General features: G+C 41.3%; 1 protein-coding gene across 3 annotated transcripts in view; it reads left to right on the forward strand.

Annotated features, from left to right (window-relative positions):
* LOC120726995 (POU domain, class 2, transcription factor 2) overlaps window positions 1-13,751 on the forward strand; it is a 79,293-nt gene extending 65,542 nt beyond the window's left edge. For all 3 annotated transcript variants that reach the window (XM_040021101.1, XM_040021102.1, XM_040021100.1), the window contains 12 exons: window positions 763-888; window positions 2,091-2,363; window positions 2,497-2,611; window positions 2,868-2,959; window positions 3,842-4,105; window positions 4,185-4,326; window positions 4,639-4,787; window positions 5,805-6,002; window positions 6,086-6,134; window positions 6,702-6,840; window positions 7,883-7,956; window positions 11,706-13,751. In XM_040021101.1, coding sequence (XP_039877035.1) covers window positions 763-888; window positions 2,091-2,363; window positions 2,497-2,611; window positions 2,868-2,959; window positions 3,842-4,105; window positions 4,185-4,326; window positions 4,639-4,787; window positions 5,805-6,002; window positions 6,086-6,134; window positions 6,702-6,840; window positions 7,883-7,956; window positions 11,706-12,085 — 2,001 coding nt within the window. In that variant the 3' untranslated portion in view covers window positions 12,086-13,751. The remainder of the gene's footprint in view (window positions 1-762; window positions 889-2,090; window positions 2,364-2,496; window positions 2,612-2,867; window positions 2,960-3,841; window positions 4,106-4,184; window positions 4,327-4,638; window positions 4,788-5,804; window positions 6,003-6,085; window positions 6,135-6,701; window positions 6,841-7,882; window positions 7,957-11,705) is intronic.
* The last annotated feature ends 4,408 nt before the right edge of the window (window positions 13,752-18,159 follow it).

The raw sequence follows: 18,159 nt of genomic DNA on the forward strand, positions 1-18,159 counted from the left end.
ACCTACCACTCCAACGAAGAAAAATCTTGCAGAGACAAGCCAGTAAGGGAAACGAATATGAACAAGGTGGCAGTGAGAGATAGACAAAAACTCCTTGATGGATGGACAGTGACGAGACACGAGCACGTAATGGTAGCTAGAGGTCAGCAGGTTTTGGAATTTTTCTGACAACATAAATACGAGGAAAACTGACCCGGATTTTTGGACAGATGACCGACAAAAGATTCAGTCTGTGATTCAGGGGTAAGAAAGGCAGACGGGGAGGCTGGAGTTCACAGTCACAGACACAAGAAGAACTAAGAGAGGATCTCTGTCCTTTCTTTTTTACCATAATCTGGTTTATGTTCCTCAGATCTTTGCAATCTGAGAGACATAATCCAAGTCAGAGTGCGTCCCAAAACACTTAAGCTTTGGTCACTTTTTAAAAACCTTTTAGTCAAATATTTTCTGTGGCCGTGTGATACCAGAGGTACACACTTGCAAAACGTTTGACAGCAAGAAGGAGTTGTCTTCTGAGCTACGCGTGTCATTTCAAATCCACTTCGTAGGAATGAGCTGATTCACCAGCCTTGCTAATGCGGAGATGCGCGCAGATTCCGTACAATCTGAAAAAGGAATTATGTGAACCATCGGAATTTTATAATTTCTGATTTCTCACCTGGAAATCATCACAAAAATCTGATTTTTCTTAATAGATAAGCATGGTGAGTGTGCTGCCGTGTGAGGTTGTAAAATAACTTGTGCCTGTGTTTTCTCTTTTAGGGAAAGATTGAAGATGGCGCTGAGATAACACACAGCACTGCACTTCCGGCACCGCCCTCTCAGCAACAGCAACAGGCTCAACACCACCACACACAGTTGATGCTTGCTGGAAGTCAGCTAGCAGGGGTGAGAAAACACACACACACAAAGAGGAAATTACATTAATCAAAATTAGGAAAACTGCTGCTGGCCAACACATAGATGGGAACAGTTCATCGTTCATAAACATGCAGCACTTCCAGCTGGTGTTGTTGTAATCTGTAACCTGTGTACTTGCAGGTTTTAGTCTCAAAGCCATCATCTAAATGTAAATTTATCATTACCTCTGATCCACACTACACAGTTTGTGTGCTTCTGGATTTTCCAAGTAGTGCATGAAAGATTAGCTTAGCTAAATTCAAATGTTTAAAATCAGAAGTTGGAATTTGATCAGAAAAGAAAACATCTGCCGAGTCGCAAAAACTAGTGAACAACAAAAGCAGACAAATCTAACTTTTATATTTTTTCAAACCACTGCTTTTAGATGAGAAAGTAGCAAATAAATGGGTAAAACATGCAGGTAAATGTAGTAACTGTAACACGAATCAGCCTCAGTACTGGTATGTGATAGATAAGAAAGTTTAAATAGAATATAAAAATGATACATAAATAAGGGAATTATCTCAAGAAAAATAGGTCATCTAGGTTTTACCAATTCAGAGTTTACTAAATTGACCTGATCACATGGAAATACACATACTGGAACCCATTTGACACGCCACTATGTCTATGTTTGAGAAAATGGGCTGCTTTAGATGCCATACACTCACCTGTAGTCTCGTCAATAATAAAACTTGTCAGGATTGTTTTCCACACTCCTCGCCTGGCTCTGCCCTCTCTAGTGTTTCCATAAAAACACACATTTGTGAGCTGCTCTCTGCTTGCATTACTCCAAACGTGATGCACTGCTGAAAAACAAAGAGTGCAATCAACGATTCAGCATTAGGTAACTTCAATAAGGCCTTCCTGACAAACCAGAAGCCCTTGCACTACCTGTAGTGTTTTTGTGTTTTTGCATTTCAGCTAAATGTACTTTGAAGCTAAGTGGGTTCCTTTCTTTGCTTGTCTTGCTCTGGCATGCTTTTACTGTCCGCTAACAGATTCACCTACACCTGTGTTCCTGGAATGATAGCTGATACTCTTTGTTCTCTCTCCAACTTTTGCCGTCCTGCATTATTTTTTTATTTCTCCAATTCCATTTCCCTCTCACTGTGCACGCTTACATCTTCTTCTCATTTCCCATCACTGTCCTCGTTCCTCTCCCTCCTCCAACTGTTGCTCTCTCCCAGCTTGCTGCGCTTCTCCCGGCCCAGCAGCAGCTGCTCCTCCAACAGGCTCAGGCTCAGCTCTTGGCGGCAGCCGTTCAGCAGTCGAACGCCGCCCATGCCGCTCACGCTGCCCACGCCGCCGCGCAGCAGCAAGCCAACCAGCAGCAGCAGCAACAAAACCAATCGCAATCCCAACAACAGCAGCAGCAGCAAACCAAACAGGAGCAAACAGTCCAAGCTCCGCCTCCACCGCCACAGCTGGCCCTGTCGCAGCCAATCCAGCTCACAGCACAGGTACCGTCAGCTTAAAAGACTGTTTTATTGATTTTATTGATTCTCTTAATAATAAGTCTAATTAATAAACCGACTCATCTTTACCCGACTTTATTACTGCTCTGTATTGAAATGCGTTTGTGTTGCGTCGCAGGACATCCAGCAGCTGTTGCAGCTCCAGCAGCTGGTTTTAATGCCAGGTCACCCTCTCCAGTCTCCTGCCCAGTTCCTCCTGTCACAGCCAGCACCTGCACAGCAGTCACAGCAGGGTGAGGAAAACCCTGAAACCTCCTTTCTGTACAAATATTACATGGAATTCATCTGAGAATCAAAAACTTACCCCTCACTATCTCACTGGGATTAAAGTGGTGAAGTTGTTTAGGAAATGTGTCATTCCTAATAACAGCAAAGATTTCTGTGATGAGTTCCTTTCGATGAGTTCATCCACCCATCAACTCGTTAATCCAAACTTTGGCTGGAAAGTTGGCATATTTGGTTTGTAAAGTGTTTGATTTATTTTTACAGGTTTGCTCTCGACACCAAATCTGATCCAGCTACCTCAACAAAGCCCAGGGGGACTGCTGACATCACCACCTCGCCTGGGACTCCAAGCACAGGTAGGAAATCTTTGTGTGTGTGCGTGTGAGAGAGAGAGAGAGAGAGTCGAAACATGCAAATGAGCTTACAACACATTTTGTTTTCTTTTAATTTAAATGAGAATCTTTGAACCACAGAGTTTCTGTCAGACTGACATTCACCATTATCAGGATTTGTCTGCCTCAGAAGTACCTGCAGGATGCTAAACACACCTTAATGTCATTGTGCTCGAAAGCAGCACAAGTTTGCATGAAGAACTAATAGATCATCTGTGATGCAACTGTCCTGTCAGCTGAAAAATGTCAAGGAAGACGCTCAATAAATCATGCATTTGCATAGCATTGTCTTTTCAAAATAGATGCAATTTCTGGTCCAATGAGGTATCTTGTATCGTCACCTCTTATCCTCTATAACGTGATGCATGAATGCATCCTCACACATCCAAAGGCTGTTACAGATTTTTGATTAAGTTGTGATGAAGCCGTGTCAGACACAACAGATGTGAATGTAAATGAGCTGCGTAGCAGCAGATATCGTGCATGATGTCTCGTCAATTAGCTAACACTCCCGCAGCCTGCAGGGCCAAAGCTTTGACAGGCAGTATGTGGCTTCTCTTGGTGCTAAGCCAAGCACAGACGCTGTTTCAAAATTCTAAACAATGTTTTTTTTTTCCTCTCTCCTTTTTAGAGTAAAAGGTCTCGTTATAGCAACCAGGGCGTGTTTTATTTTTCTCAGCATGTTTTCTAGCCGATGACCTTATTTAATTTTTTTTTCAATTCGTAGAAAATGAATGTGCATGTTTCTCAGGAAAAAGTGTGTGAGCTTTTTTTTTTACCAGCACATAAAGAATGTTTGAATGAATCATGCATATACTCTTTGTCTCACTTCTGCTGACATCACAGAGAGAGAAGAGCAGCGATGCTGGAAGCAGCAGCAGTGGAGGCTCTTTAGTTGCCACTGGGAGCAGCGGTGTTGGTGTTGTGACATCTGTAGGAGTTACCTCTGCATCCAGCAGCGCCATGGCTTCTTCCTTAGCCTCCGGCTTGAGTTCTGGAGGTCATGGGGGTCATGGGGGTCACATGGGAGAAGAACCCAGCGATCTAGAGGAGCTGGAGCAGTTTGCCCGCACCTTCAAGCAGCGCCGCATAAAGCTGGGATTCACCCAGGTAAGAAGAAGGAAGGCATGTTTGCATGATAAAGTCTGCATGTATTTGCACAGTGACACAAATTTTCTGTCTCCATCAGGGCGATGTTGGTGTGGCTATGGGAAAACTGTACGGCAACGATTTCAGCCAGACCACCATCTCCCGCTTTGAAGCTCTGAACCTGAGCTTTAAGAACATGTGCAAGCTGAAGCCTCTCCTTGAGAAGTGGCTGAGTGACGCAGGTACTAAGTATTTTGTTGCTGGTGTACAATCAGCACACTCATCTTTGTTTGCTGGAACATGTGAGAGTCAGAAATATTTTAAAAATACCTTTAATTTGAAAATAAGCTCAGGATGTTTCATTTTGATGGAAATAGCCTTAAATAAAGACTTCTTTAAAAATGTTACCTATAGTTTTCCATCAGTGATAAAGTGTTAAAATGTCATGTTTCACATATTTTAAGGATTTTAATTTAATTTGACATTCTGATCATTCTTTACGTCACCAAAAACACTTCCCTCATTTATGCCTTCTTTCTCTGTTTCTGTCACAGAAACAATGGCGGTAGACAGCATGCTGCCCAGCCCTTCTTCTATCTCCTCCCCCATGTTGGGCATCGAGGGTCTACCTGGCCGACGCAGGAAGAAACGCACCAGCATCGAGACCAATGTGCGAATAATCCTAGAGCGCAACTTCAGCACGGTAGGAGATTAAGTTATTAGCAAAATTGAGCCTGAATTCCTAATGGGTATGATTTTTACACCTGAATATAAAATAATGCAGGTTTCCACTTTTGTTTTTATAGAAATAAGATAGAATTGAATCAATTTTCTTTATAACACCTTTCATGGAATTTCCAGTGCTCTTATTAGACAATAAGATTCATGAATGTGGCCGTTTTTAACCCTAAATACTCTTAATTCTTGCTTTACAAAGATTTTAAAATGCGGCAAGTAGGAAAATATTTAAATATAACCCAATATGTGGGGACCACTTTTTAGTTATACGTTATAAATTTGGAGCTTGATGTTAAAAGAGATTTTAAAGAGTCTTTTAAAGAGCTAAGGAGCCTTTATATTTAATAAGAAGAAAAAACATTTTCTCTGAATTAAACACTTGCAGTTTCATAAAAAGCAGAAACATGAACTTGCTAAACACCCGCCCAGCACAGAACACAAAAAGTACAATGACAAAGGCCGTCATATCAGAGCTGTAGATCTTGTACAAACCTGCAGCAGATTCTTGGGAACTGCCGTAGATCGACTGCACACCGTAGATCAGAACTGCATCCAGCCCATTTTGATCTTATGTGGGCCAGACCAATGGAACTGCCCTTTCTGCCAGTTTAGTCTAACTACACATTTAGTCCCTAAGAAATTGCTATTTCAACAGAAATCAGTGCAACTCTTCGAGTTAGGCTTAGGAAAAGCTGCAAAACCTCATTTTCCAAAGTCATATGGTGGGCCTAATTGAAGGATTTGCTGGGCAAATCCTGGTCCCTGGGCCTTATGTTTGACACCTCCTGCCTTAGATTAGCACACCATAAATAGTTAATACAAACATATTGTTATATTAATGCAGTGGCTTTAAAAAAAAGCTCTTCTACATGTGATAAACCAGCATCCTATTTTGGATAGCCTCCCTTTATTAATTAGCCTTCTTCTGACTGCATGCAGTGTTTTCAGCACTTCCTCATCGCTTTGATCTCTTCCTCCTCAGAACCAGAAGCCTACCTCTGAGGAGATCCTGCTGATGGCGGAGCAGCTCAACATGGAAAAGGAGGTGATTCGCGTTTGGTTCTGCAACCGCCGGCAGAAAGAGAAACGCATCAACCCCTCTAGCAGCACCACCCCTCCACTGCCCAGCCAGACCTCGCCTGTTGTGACGCACAAAGCCCCCTGCTACAGCCCGCACATGGTACAGTCCGCCCTCTATGCGGGAACGGATGTTTCCCAGTAGGATGGAAGAACTTCCTAATTTCTCTTTTCCTGTATCTGCAGATATCGAGTCAGGGTCTGTCCCAGGTCACCACCAGCCTCAGCACAACAGGTGAGCTGTAATAACTGTTTGTGCCTGCGTAGACGCTCGTCAATAAATTATTAAAGGTTAGAGCGCTGCTTCTCAATTATGTTTTTGAACCCAAAGGTCGGTCTGGTCCTGACATTATTTGGGAACAGTTGATATTTCAGTATTGTTGAGTGTTTCGCTGATTTGATGAAACATGGAAGAATCATCACTGAGACAAAAAAAATCATTAAGACTGGAAACAGAAACAGGGATGTTTTGTTGACAGCAGCACAGAAGCGCTGGTCTTATCTTGAGTTGTTTACCTCCGTGAGTCATGATTCGTCCGTGAGCTGTCCAGGCTTCACAGATATGACAGATGACCTGACAGGTAGCAAACACAGCTGGAAATTTATTGGCCCGTTGAGTCGAGGCTAGTACCGGCCAACCAGAAAGTGAAGTTGAATGGTGAGAAGAAGACCTTTGAATAGTTCAGGACCCTGGCTGTTGATGAAGAACTGTGTCACCAAAGTGTTTATTTAGTAATAACACTGTAATTCTTCTGTGCACTGCTGTGCGACATCCGTATCACTCTTCTTCTCTCCCTCTCAGGCACCAGTTCGTCACCTTCAGCGTCCTGCCCCATGACTCCGGTCAGCTCAGTTGCCATTTCTTCTTCTGTGACTCCGCCTCCTCATAGCACAGCCAGCCCAGCTCCTCCCAGCCTCGGGACCTCTGGGCTCAACGCTGGGTGAGTGTCAATAACAATTTGAGAAATTTAATTACTAATTGGTTTTTCCTCCTGTTTACTATCACATTATTATCTCCAGTTTCTGGTCCCTTGTAATCCTATTAAATACATTTCAGTGTAATATTACTCAGCTGGAACCATTTTTGATACATGATATTATTTTGGTATTATTGCAGGAATTAGTCGGATCCCTAGATGGAAGAAAAGCTAGCTCTTCTTCATTTGCTCTCCTGGAGTGAATGAAAGCATGAATATAAAATTGATGCAAAACTTTTTGAAGGTTTCTTATTGTTGGTTAGTTTTAAACAAACCCTCTGAACTCTGCAAAAAAAGACCTTTTCAAATTGACTTGACCATGATCTCTAACCCGACATTACGTCATACATATGTGAGCAGATGTTTCTTGAGCATTTATGATGCAAGCTTTGCTCAAAATCCCATGTGGCTGTGTTTCAAAAAAGTCAAATACTAAACCAAAGCCTCCAAGCTCTCCATGTGCACCTCTGGACCTCCTTCACCGTTAGTGCTGCTTTCAGATTCCTATAGAAGTTCCAGTCTACTTCAGTAATTTCTCTAGTGACCTCAAAATTGTCCAAATTGGACAAACTGGAAGTATTTTAAACAGCAGCTTTGAATGGAAGATGTCCCGACCCAAAAGAGCATAAAAAGAGTGGTTGGTGACCTGAACTACATCACATGAAAGTGCAGGATTTTTTAATGCCATATGGGTGCATGTTTCACTCTCCACCCACCCTGCTGACTGTATTTGGCTCCCTGTGATTTAGTTCTCGTCCCCCAAGTGAAATTAAAGTCAAAGTTTTGACAGTTTGGAGCAGGATCTAGCATCTCCCTGCATCTCAGAAGCATAGCCACAAATGCATCAGAGCTCTTTCTTTCCAAGCTGCCTCGACTACCGTGATGTGGATGACTGAGAACCTACACAGACAAATGCTCTCTTGATGTTATTTAACCTGAAAAATGTTTCTGTACATCAATGAGCGTTTGGATGTGTGTGTGAATTTGCTGTCCATCCACATTTCAGGAACACAATGATGGGAGTAAGCACAGGGATGAACCAGGCCCTCATTGGCAACAATCCCCTGGCTACCATGCAAGGTTTGTGTCACTGAGTGCATGAGTGTGTGTTGTTAGACTGTCCCCTCTGGCCCAGCGAGTCTTCATGAGTCTCCATTTCTAAAGACCACTTCCCATTTCATCCTCCATCCATTCTGCCCAAAATGAATTTCCTTGCAAAGCCTCAGTATGACAGTAGCCAAGAGCAAGCCCGGCGCGCACTACTCCTCCTTTCTCAAACTTTTTGAATCGCTCAGTATGGTGAAAGATTCAATTTGATTCTCATACAATAGCCCACTATTATCACAAAGTGACAAGAGCCCCTTATGGCAAAGCTTAGGAGGCCAAGTCAGCTTACAGTAAACAGTTGAACAGGCACAATCCCCACCCTCTCAATATCAAAGCCTGTTGGCTAAATAACTAGTTTTCACTCAAAATTCTCCTCTTTGAAAGAGACGATCTGCTGCCAAATCAATTAAGCATCACAAATAAGCTCAGCTTTGAATCCGTCACGTGCTCCATCTCCCTATAGCGCCGATTCAGGCCTTCCCCTTTTTCTCGCGCTCCGTTCAGCGTCATTCAGAGCCGGCGTCCTCCGGGCCATGTGCTGATGAGAAGGATACAGTCTGTTATGGAAACTGCAGCTCTGGCACTGTTGGCTCTGATAGAGTTTTAGGCTGAAGGAAAGAAGAGAGAAGAGCCTGAGTTTTTTTAAAAAAAAAAAAAAGAAAGAAAAAAGGATGGGATGAAATGAAGTGTTGACACGAAAGGATTTCAGTTTGCTTCCCTTTGGGGCCACACATGCTGTAAATGTTTACTCTCATGTAATGGATAAAAGTGTGTATTATTACACTGGAATTCAAACGCTGGCAGGTGTATCACTGTGTTACAGAAGGGTTCGGACAGATTGACAGGTTATCCTGACAAGCTTGCAGCAGTAACCTCGCAGAAAAGACTGCTACTGTAACAGTACTGGGATTTTATCTCATTGAAAAGTAATAAAAAGCTATGAAATATAGTGCTGTGGAAAAGCATTAACCCTCCTAACAGACAGTAACAAAGTACAACTACTTTGTTACTTTGTACTTACGTAGAATTTTCAGGTATCTGTACTTGGCAGCTTTTTACTTTTACTCCCTACATTTTTAAACAAATATCTGTACTTTTTACTTACGTTTTCAAAACGGGCTCGTTGCTTTTGGTTTAAGGAATTTGAGGAGAGTTATTATTTCACATCACTGCATGAAATCATGTGAGCCTTCAGACATCAAACTGATATCAGCCTAAAACGTAACACATGAGAGGCAGTCCTGGCTATTTTTCAACACTAGTATCTGTACTTCTACTTAAGTACAGAATGTCTGCGCTATTACTGATTTCCTTTCTTCTTCTTTTTTGACTTGTTAATGTTACATGTTTCAGATTATCAAACAGATTTTCAATATTAGAAAAAGATAATCTGAGTAAATGGAAAATTAAGGGAAATACATTATTACAAAAACAAAGCTATCCGAACCTACCTGACTCTGTGGAGGGGAAATTAATTGCTCCCCTTCATTCAGTCGTAAACTTGCGGTAATTTACGTGCATTTTTTTGGAAGGCTGAGTTAAGTTTCACTGGCCACACCCTGACCTGATCACTGCCAGCCTGGTTGAATCAATAAATCTTTAAAATAGAACCTGTCTGACAAAGCGAAGTAGGCCAAAAGATTTCAAAAAGCAACACATCATGCCACGATGTGAAGAAACATCTGAAAAACAAACTCATTAAAGTTTATCACTCTGGAAAGAGTTTCAAAACCATTTCAAAAGGCTGTGCGACTCCAACGAACCACAGTGAGTGCCGTTATTCAAAAATGAATATGAGAAAACGTACAACAGTCGTTAAATGCTCCAGAGAGTACAACATCACTTCAAGAGCGCATCAACGACTCATTCAGGAGGTCACTAAAAACCCAGAACAACACCTATAGAGCTGCACGCCTCAGTAGGCTTAGATAAGGTCAGAGTTCATGATTCAATAATAAGGAAGAGACTGGGAAAAATAGAGCAAACCACTGCTGATCCAAAAGAACACAGAACGTCGTCTCACGTTTGCCAAAAAACATCTTGGATGATCCACGATGCTTTTGGGAAAATATTCTGTGGACTGACGAGACAAAAGTTGAACTTTTTGTAGGTTTGAGTCCCGTTACAGCGTAAAAGTAACTGCATTTCATAAGGAGATCATACCAATAGTCAAACGTGGAGGTGGCAGTGTGATGGTGTTGGACTACTTTGCTGCTTCAGGGCGACTTGCTGTAACTGATGAAAGCAGGAATTCTGCTCTTTACCAGAAAATCTTGAAGAAGCTCCGTTTAAGAACCAAAGCACGCCAATAAGTCCATCTGAGTGGCTCAAAAAGAATGCGATTTTGGACCTCAAAGGCATTTTTATATTTTCTTGGCTTATGTTTGTCAAATATCAACATTTATTTGATGATTTCAGACATAATAAATCACAAAGGGGGAAAATATTTTTCAGAGCACTGTATTTAACATAAACCTTTTGAGCCTGTTCATTTTTTTCTATTAAAAGTCTGCAAACTACTGCTTTTGCAGATTGTAACAGACGCAGGTTTGACAGGGTGAGACAGAAAAGGTTCATTCTCACATCCACTGTGTGTGAATATCACAATCAGATTTCATCCTTTGCTGTCGATCATTGTCTCTGTGCATTTTAAGGTTGAGTGTCATCATGAAGAGTCTTGGCTTTAGCGCAGGGGTGTCAAACACGTTCTGAGCAATCACTGATGATTTACAAACAACCTCCGATGTTTTAAAGCACTATTCTCTCCACGTTTCCTCACTAAAGACTAAATGATTTAACCATCTTATGTGGATTTTATACTTTCCACATTAGTGGGTATACAAAGGTCCACTTCAGTCTGAGTAATCTAAATGTCATCATCAAAGGATAAATGTGCATCTGCTAATTTTTTGGGACCATGTGGACTCTTCTCTGAGGCACTAAACCACAAAACACCAACTACCCATGTGTCCTTCAGATGAACTTAGAGCAACTAAGTATGCCCAACTTGCAGTGCTTTGGTGTGATGTTGTGTGAGTAGTTTCTTTGTTAGCAGGAGGGCTGTAAAACTTACAGTGATTCATACAAAATACAGTGAGCCATCTTTTTATGCTTGTGGAACTAGTCCATTGGGCCACACTGGGCTCAGTTGGTGGGTTGTTTCTGACCCGTGGGCCATATGTTTGACACTCCTGCTTTAGCCTTATATTTTTTTTATCTGTTATTATGATTTAAGTGGGAAAATCTTTCACATTTATTCAGGCTTTCTTTAATCATCTTCACTTTCAGCAACCTATTTTTAAATGTTTGTCTGTAACTAATGTCTCTGATCTGTTCACTGACTTCTTTTTAATTCTCTCTTTGTTTATTTCCATCGTCCATCATTATTTCACCCTGGAAACTGTCTCTCTTTTTTCCTCTCCTCTCCCTTCTTCGTCTTCACTGCCATCACATCTGCATTTATTCCCCTGTCCTCTATGTTCTTCTTCTTTTGTTCTTCTGATCGCTTTGCAACTTTGTTCTGAACACCTTTGTTTTCCTTTTCTGTCAATTTTGACTTTTTCATTCACTTTTTTTTTTTTTGCAACATTTTTTAATCTTCCCCTCACCCTCATTTCTTGAGCCTAATCCTGTCTCTTTTTCATCTCCTGTCTTTTTCTTCATCCTCCTGTCCTCCTTTCTCCTCTATCCACCTTCTCCTTCCCCTCTTCCATGCTTTGCAGCTCTGGCAGCCAGCGGTGGGCAGCTACCAATTTCCAGCCTTGAAGGTGGAGCAGGTCACATGCTTCTCGGTGGACCTGGGTGTGCCTCTGTCCCCTCTTCCCTCCGCCCTTCTCTCTTCCTCAACCGACCCACTCTCCTCCCCATGGTGACCGGCTCTATGGCAACAACATCCACAACCGTCATGGGACTGGTCAGCAGCAGTGGTGGCGTGTGCGGCCCAAGGCCCTCCTTTTCCCAGTCTCCTTCCGCTGGCGCCAGCAACCTCATGAGCCCAACTTCGTGCCCAGAAGAGTCTGCGTCTCCTTGTTCAAGTCCCGCCTCTTTCTGTTCATTCAGCGAAGCCTCGCCGCCACCACTGGGAGGGACCATGGCCGACTGATCCCCGACTGACAGCCAAAGTATCCTATTAGAGGAGGACGAGGAGGAGAAGGAGGACGATTAAAGGAGCTTTAAAAATCTAAATTTACAACCTCGCCTTTGAACCAAAGCCATCTCTCTGTCCAATCCATCTCTGGTTTTGTCTGTCTCTCTCTTTTCATATCTCCCTGCTGACGTCTTTTGAAGCCAAAAATATACACAGATGGATGCGGGGAGGAAGCAAAGAGAGAGGTAGGATGGAAAGGATAGAGAGAACTGCAGAACGAAGGAGGGGAATTCGAAACCAAATATTGATCTACAGCTGGAGAGGTGGCACTGAGGTGTGTTTTTGCTTGGCATCGAGAAGTGAACACCACGCTTTTTAACAGCTGGAGAAAAAAAACTCAGTGAGGGCAGGGATGAAAACTGAAACTGTGTGTGGAAAAAAAAAAAAAAAAGGGAGGCAAAGAAAAGACTTGTTTAACAAGCCCGGAAGGTCGTGTGGTTGCAACCAAATTAAAAAAAAAAAAAAAAAAAAAAAAAGCAAGAAAGGAAATATGCTAGAAGAGAAACACACAAAGATGTAACCAAAATCTCTGAATACCAAAAACTGAAAACCAAAAAAAGACAAAAAAACAACAACAAACGGAGCGAAAAGCTTTAGTTCAAAAAGACTTTCTGATCTGTCCAGGATCAGTTTACTACTTCATTCTACGTCACGCCAAACATTTCCCATTTCACTCAGGATTTCTGTTTTTCCTGTTTTTTTTCCATCTTCAGCTGAAGATTTACAAAACATCTATTTTTCTATTATTTTGTATTCATCGCTCTTTTTTTTATCTAACTCAAACAGTTTCACCCTTTACAGTTGAACCCACATGCAGGATGTCTACCTACCTCTCTCTTTACAGCTTTACAGTGGTCAACCTACCTTACATTTTAACAGACTGTTTCAATGAGCCTGGAGCAGCAGATGGGTGGGGTTTATTACGATAATAATTACTTTAGTTTCCAGTAAGAAGCCAATCTGTATTCACTGTAGTACAAAAATAACTTTCTGGTATTCATTAAAGCCTTCTTCGTAGCAAAAGCCACCCTTCTGGCAAAAGTTGGAAACTCCACTGAAGTTAAAGGAAAATACTGGTCAAAATTTTAAGGGTTATTTAGCTGTTAAATGTCAATTTGTTAGATCCACAGTTAGATTTGGGGGATTATTTGTATCTCAGATTACCCTCAGTGACAGATTTTAATGGGTTACTGCCATCATCATTGTCATCATCATCATTATTATCTTTAATTTTTGTTCAAACCAAAGTATACCCTGAATAGGATTCATGCTGCCTGCGGAGTGGATATACACAAGGCAGATGTGTGGTTTATTTATTTTTATATTATTTATTATTTGCTGTCTTTAATTTAATGTTACCCTTTATACACGCTCACCATCATCATCACCATCACGTCACCTTTCAGACTGCTCATCTACCACCAGTCACTCACTCTTGGATACCAAAGCATCGCCTCTGGCAGCGTTGTCTCTGGATTCGCCCGGGAGACGAGTGTCCAGACAAAACCTCAGCAGTGTCAAAGGGAAAACACACACACACATATACACAAACACACATATTACAGTACACTACAAGCATAAGAAAGACCAAACCAAAAAAAAAAAGAACAAAAGAAAGAGGTGAAGCACCGGCATTCCCCTTACTGCCCCCAAACCCCTGCCCTCCAACCCTCCCTCCCATCCGCCCCTCTCCTTTGTCTCCAAAGATCAGATCAAAGGGCCAAAAGAAACAAGGAGGAGAAGAGAAAGAGGAGAAGTGGAGGAGCCAAAGGTATGAGGAGCTGCAGGGGGAAAGTGAGGAGGAGAAGAAGAAGAGGAGGAGATGGAGAAGTAGGAGGAAGAGGAGCAGGAGGAGATACGCTTGAAGCAGCGGACCAAAAAACCAAAAAGTAACCCAAAACCAAAAGCTACTGCTACTACTGCTACTAGTTATGTGTGAGTGACTGAAGCGTAACGAAACCAAATACAAACAAAGAGGGGGAGGACGGGGGAGAGAAGGGGTGAGTAAGGCCCTGTCTGTCTGTTCGTCTTTAACTGTGATTGCCGTTCTTGTATATCAGACAGAAATCGTTCCCTGCCTCCCTCTGCCGGCCACCTCGCTTTGTTCTCACTTTCTTTTTCCTGGATGGATAAAATATGGATTAACCTCAACAAACTGACTTTGAGAATATATATATTTTTGTTTCTGCTCTCCATAGTGTGTCTGTTACCGATGTATGGATTCGTCTCATTGCTTTCTTCTTATTATGCGGTGGGTAAGGAGGGAGGGAGGGGCTGGGTGTGGGGCTGGGTGGGCGGGGGTGACAGGTTGGTTTGGCAACGTGTTGCCTGTTTTCACGTCTTCTTGTCTCTTCGGTTGTGGTCCGGGTTTTTCTTTGACGTTTGGAGATAACTGTGAAAATGTAGCTTCCGGGATTTCCTTTCTTTCTTTTTTCTTTTTAAGTTGATTCAGAATGTTGTGAAAAAGCCAAAACTGAAAACCAAAAGCAAAACTTTTTAGAAATACAACCATACCAAATAGAACAACCAAACCAATGCACAAGTCGTATGATTGGATTAGCTGAAGCGTGTGTGAGAGTGTCTGCGTGTGTGTAAGCATGTGTAGGTAAAGATGATTCTCTTACATACAAACCAAACCATAAAACACACAAAAACACATGTTGGACAAAATAATATCAGTCAGCGAAGAGCAAAGCTCCGGTCAGTTTGAACCTGGACCTGTTTCTGCAGTTTTCCAATCACATTCGTCGGCTTCCTGCAAAAGATTTAGATCACATCTCATAAAAACTTTGCCCGTTCATCCCCCCCATAAAGGAATGCACAAATTTAGCATTTTTGGGTTCAATTATGATCAAATAAATCACAGCAAGTTCCCACAGTTTCTCACACATGTTGAAAAAGGCAGGAATGCTTATGGTGACTCAGCTCCTGGCTACTTAAACTCCAATTTTAAGTCAACCTCTTATTTTAGTACTTACGGGATGTAAATTCAGTTTTAAAGGTCTTGACGGCACCACAGTAAACAAAAAAACAACAGTTTACGAGTCTGATTGTATTGCATAAGTGAAAAAATGAGTGCGCACATTTCAAGGTTTTCTTTTAAAATGTTTAGTTTCAGGGTTTTATGTCATTATAATGTCTGTTATATTACATTTAGACAGGTCACAAAAGATATTAGAACACAAACGTTTGATTTATAGTCACGTCTGCACAAAAACTGATTTTTTTAAACCAAATTCATTAAGATTAGAACTCAATACATTAATTTCTACTTTTATTTTTGTTAGATTTGTAAGTGCACAATATTATTTTACTTAGTTTGAGGGTTTTTTCCAAGTCCAGTTGTTAATTTTATCATAATACCATATGTTTAAAACCAAATTCAAACCACTGACCACCTAAGCGGTACCATAAATAAAACACAGTTGTGCTTAAAGGTCTCAAGTCTGTGATAAAGACAGCAGTGGCAGAGTGACTGCCAGGCTATGACTGTTAGTGCTGCTGTCTTTAATTTGATTATTTATTTAACTGACTGTCATTTTGAATTAAAAACTTACAATTAAAATCTAAGACTGCAATAAATCTGCAACAATTGCTAAATTTATTCTTTTTAATTACTGATAAAACTTGGAAGAAAATGACACTTTAAATTGTTGGTTACTCCAGTGAATATCAGGTCCTGTGATCCTTTGTTGCGTGGGGTGGCCAGACTTACAAACACAGACTGTATTCAAAAGATGGTAGTCACACCTTGGCTCCACCCCACTCTTATTTTGGTGAGGATTAATGGCTGTGATTGGAGAACTAAAGAAAACAAGTACCAGGTTGAAGCGAGGGATGAACTTTGATGTGACACAGATACTGAAGGCAACCAGTGATGAAGACGATATGGGGAGGGGCACGGGGTACAGGTGGTAAAGGCTGTTAACATCCACTTTTAGAGGGAATGTATCCATTAGTTCTTATAGGTTTTGTAGAAGGAAATAATATATGTTCACCTGCTCTTATTTGTTGCTCATGTATTAAAAGGCTGGGACTATTATCCATTGACGACCGAAGACGACGACATGATTTAAGAACCAAAAGCTTTAAAACTCTTTTATCTCTCACGGGCTCCTTGTTGGAAAAAAAATATTTGTATTTATTGTATGAGGGAGGTGTGTGATTTTTCGGGGATGGGGAAAATAGTCTGTTTGTATTTGATGAACTTCTTTGTCTCTCATCTTGTTTATTTATTGATTATTTATGTATTTATTGAATTCTATTTAAGTCTTTCGGGATCTTTGTAACAGCTTTTCAGGGGTTGTATCTGCAGAGAGGGATGTTCTTGAGATCAAAACAAGGAGGAACGAATGTTTCAAAGCAAAACCAAACCTAAGACTGTTGCAACCTGAGAAGGAGAGAAAGTAGGGAACAGAGGGAGGAACATTTATGGCTAGCTTCGTGGGGAAACAGTTGTTTCCTGTTCCAGCCATCAGACAGGCATTGGAGTGTGTGTCACTGCGTTTGGTTTACTTACCTCCAGCAGCATTGTTTTTATCATCATCTTATTGAATACATTACTAACATAGACTGTATTAAAAAGATGGGAGACACCGTGATGGCACATAAGACGATGAATAGCAACCGTGACATCATCTGCTGGTTCTGAAGTTGTGTTTTGAAGCCCCATTAAAGGGGCGGGTCTAACTTTAAAACTGCTTTGTTTACTGGCTAAGGTCTTATCAATCACAAGTCCATAGCCAATGAATAAGCCCTGGATAAATCTCAATTTTGAAACCTACTAAGACCAAATTTTAAAAACTTTTGATTGACTAACCCCCTAAAACCTTTAGGGAGGTGCTTATAGGTCAAGCTGGAAAAGCCTCTTTTCCAGAAAACTTAAAGTAAACTTTTAGATTTTAAATCCAGCTCAGCTTCACACACTCCAAACACGTCAGTGTTTGAAACATTGCTCGACTTTGTGGTGTAAAATCCAACGTTTCTGTCCCAACGAGTGGATTCGCTCCTCCTCCTCTGCTCTCTAACAATCTTTCGAGGGCTTTAACTCATACCTCTGATACTCAGATAAAAGAAACCAAATAGACATTCAAGCTTTAATGACGAAACATAAACCTAAAAAAAAAAAAGACGTGTCTTGTCTGAACTCAGGAGTGAGGGGTGTGAAAGCGGCCCTAGCAAGTTAGTTTGACGGAGGAAAAACAAAGATTTTCACGAACCAGTTGTTCTTATGGCTTTAACCTACAGAACGCACGGCCACGCTGGGTGAAGACGTGGCGTGTTTTGTAGCGAGGGGAGGGGGGTGTGTGTCTATTTATCACTGCTGTCGGAAAAAAACATCCGAACTTCTTTTATCTTCTTTTTTCTTTTTTTACTCGAAATAAAAAGTGAATTTCTGTTTTTAGCACGACGCTCATCTCTTGGGGTCTTTAAAGTCCACTGTGGATCTTAAAAACTGTGTGGATTTCCAACTTAACAGATCTTTATATTTTTAACATTTGTGTTACGTGTTATGTTTTTTAACTCCAACAGCAGTGCAGCTCTGTCTGTATGTGTGCCTGTGCAGTCGGACTCGGCTGTGGTGGACAGAGAATGATACCAAAGTTAAAACGACCACAGCGAGACCCTGCACGACAAACACAACACACGCGCTCACAGTCATTCCACGTGTATATAAGCATTCAGGATTCTCATTAGGGACTGTAACTGATAAAATAAAGGATATCCAGCGCCTGATGTTAATATAAGAACACTGTCAGATAATAAGAGCATTTCAGGCCTTGGCAGTTTTCTACTGTAGTTCTTTATGTGGCTGTGAATGTTAATTTTACTACTCTGCTCAAGTCACCGTGAAATCGACGACTTTTTTTCTCTCTTTGTTTTTTTTTTTTTTTTTGGCCTTGAGAACACAAATGTTAATACCTGCTACCAGACAGAGTAAAAGTAAATGAGAGTATTACTTCAGTCAGTATTGTTTGCCCCTTGTTATTGTTGATTTATTAAGGAGAAGTTTTAAAAGAAACATTTTC

The sequence above is a fragment of the Simochromis diagramma genome, unplaced genomic scaffold (assembly GCF_900408965.1).
Source record: "Simochromis diagramma unplaced genomic scaffold, fSimDia1.1 OVJJ01000753.1, whole genome shotgun sequence".
In the NCBI taxonomy this organism is placed as follows: domain Eukaryota; kingdom Metazoa; phylum Chordata; class Actinopteri; order Cichliformes; family Cichlidae; genus Simochromis; species Simochromis diagramma.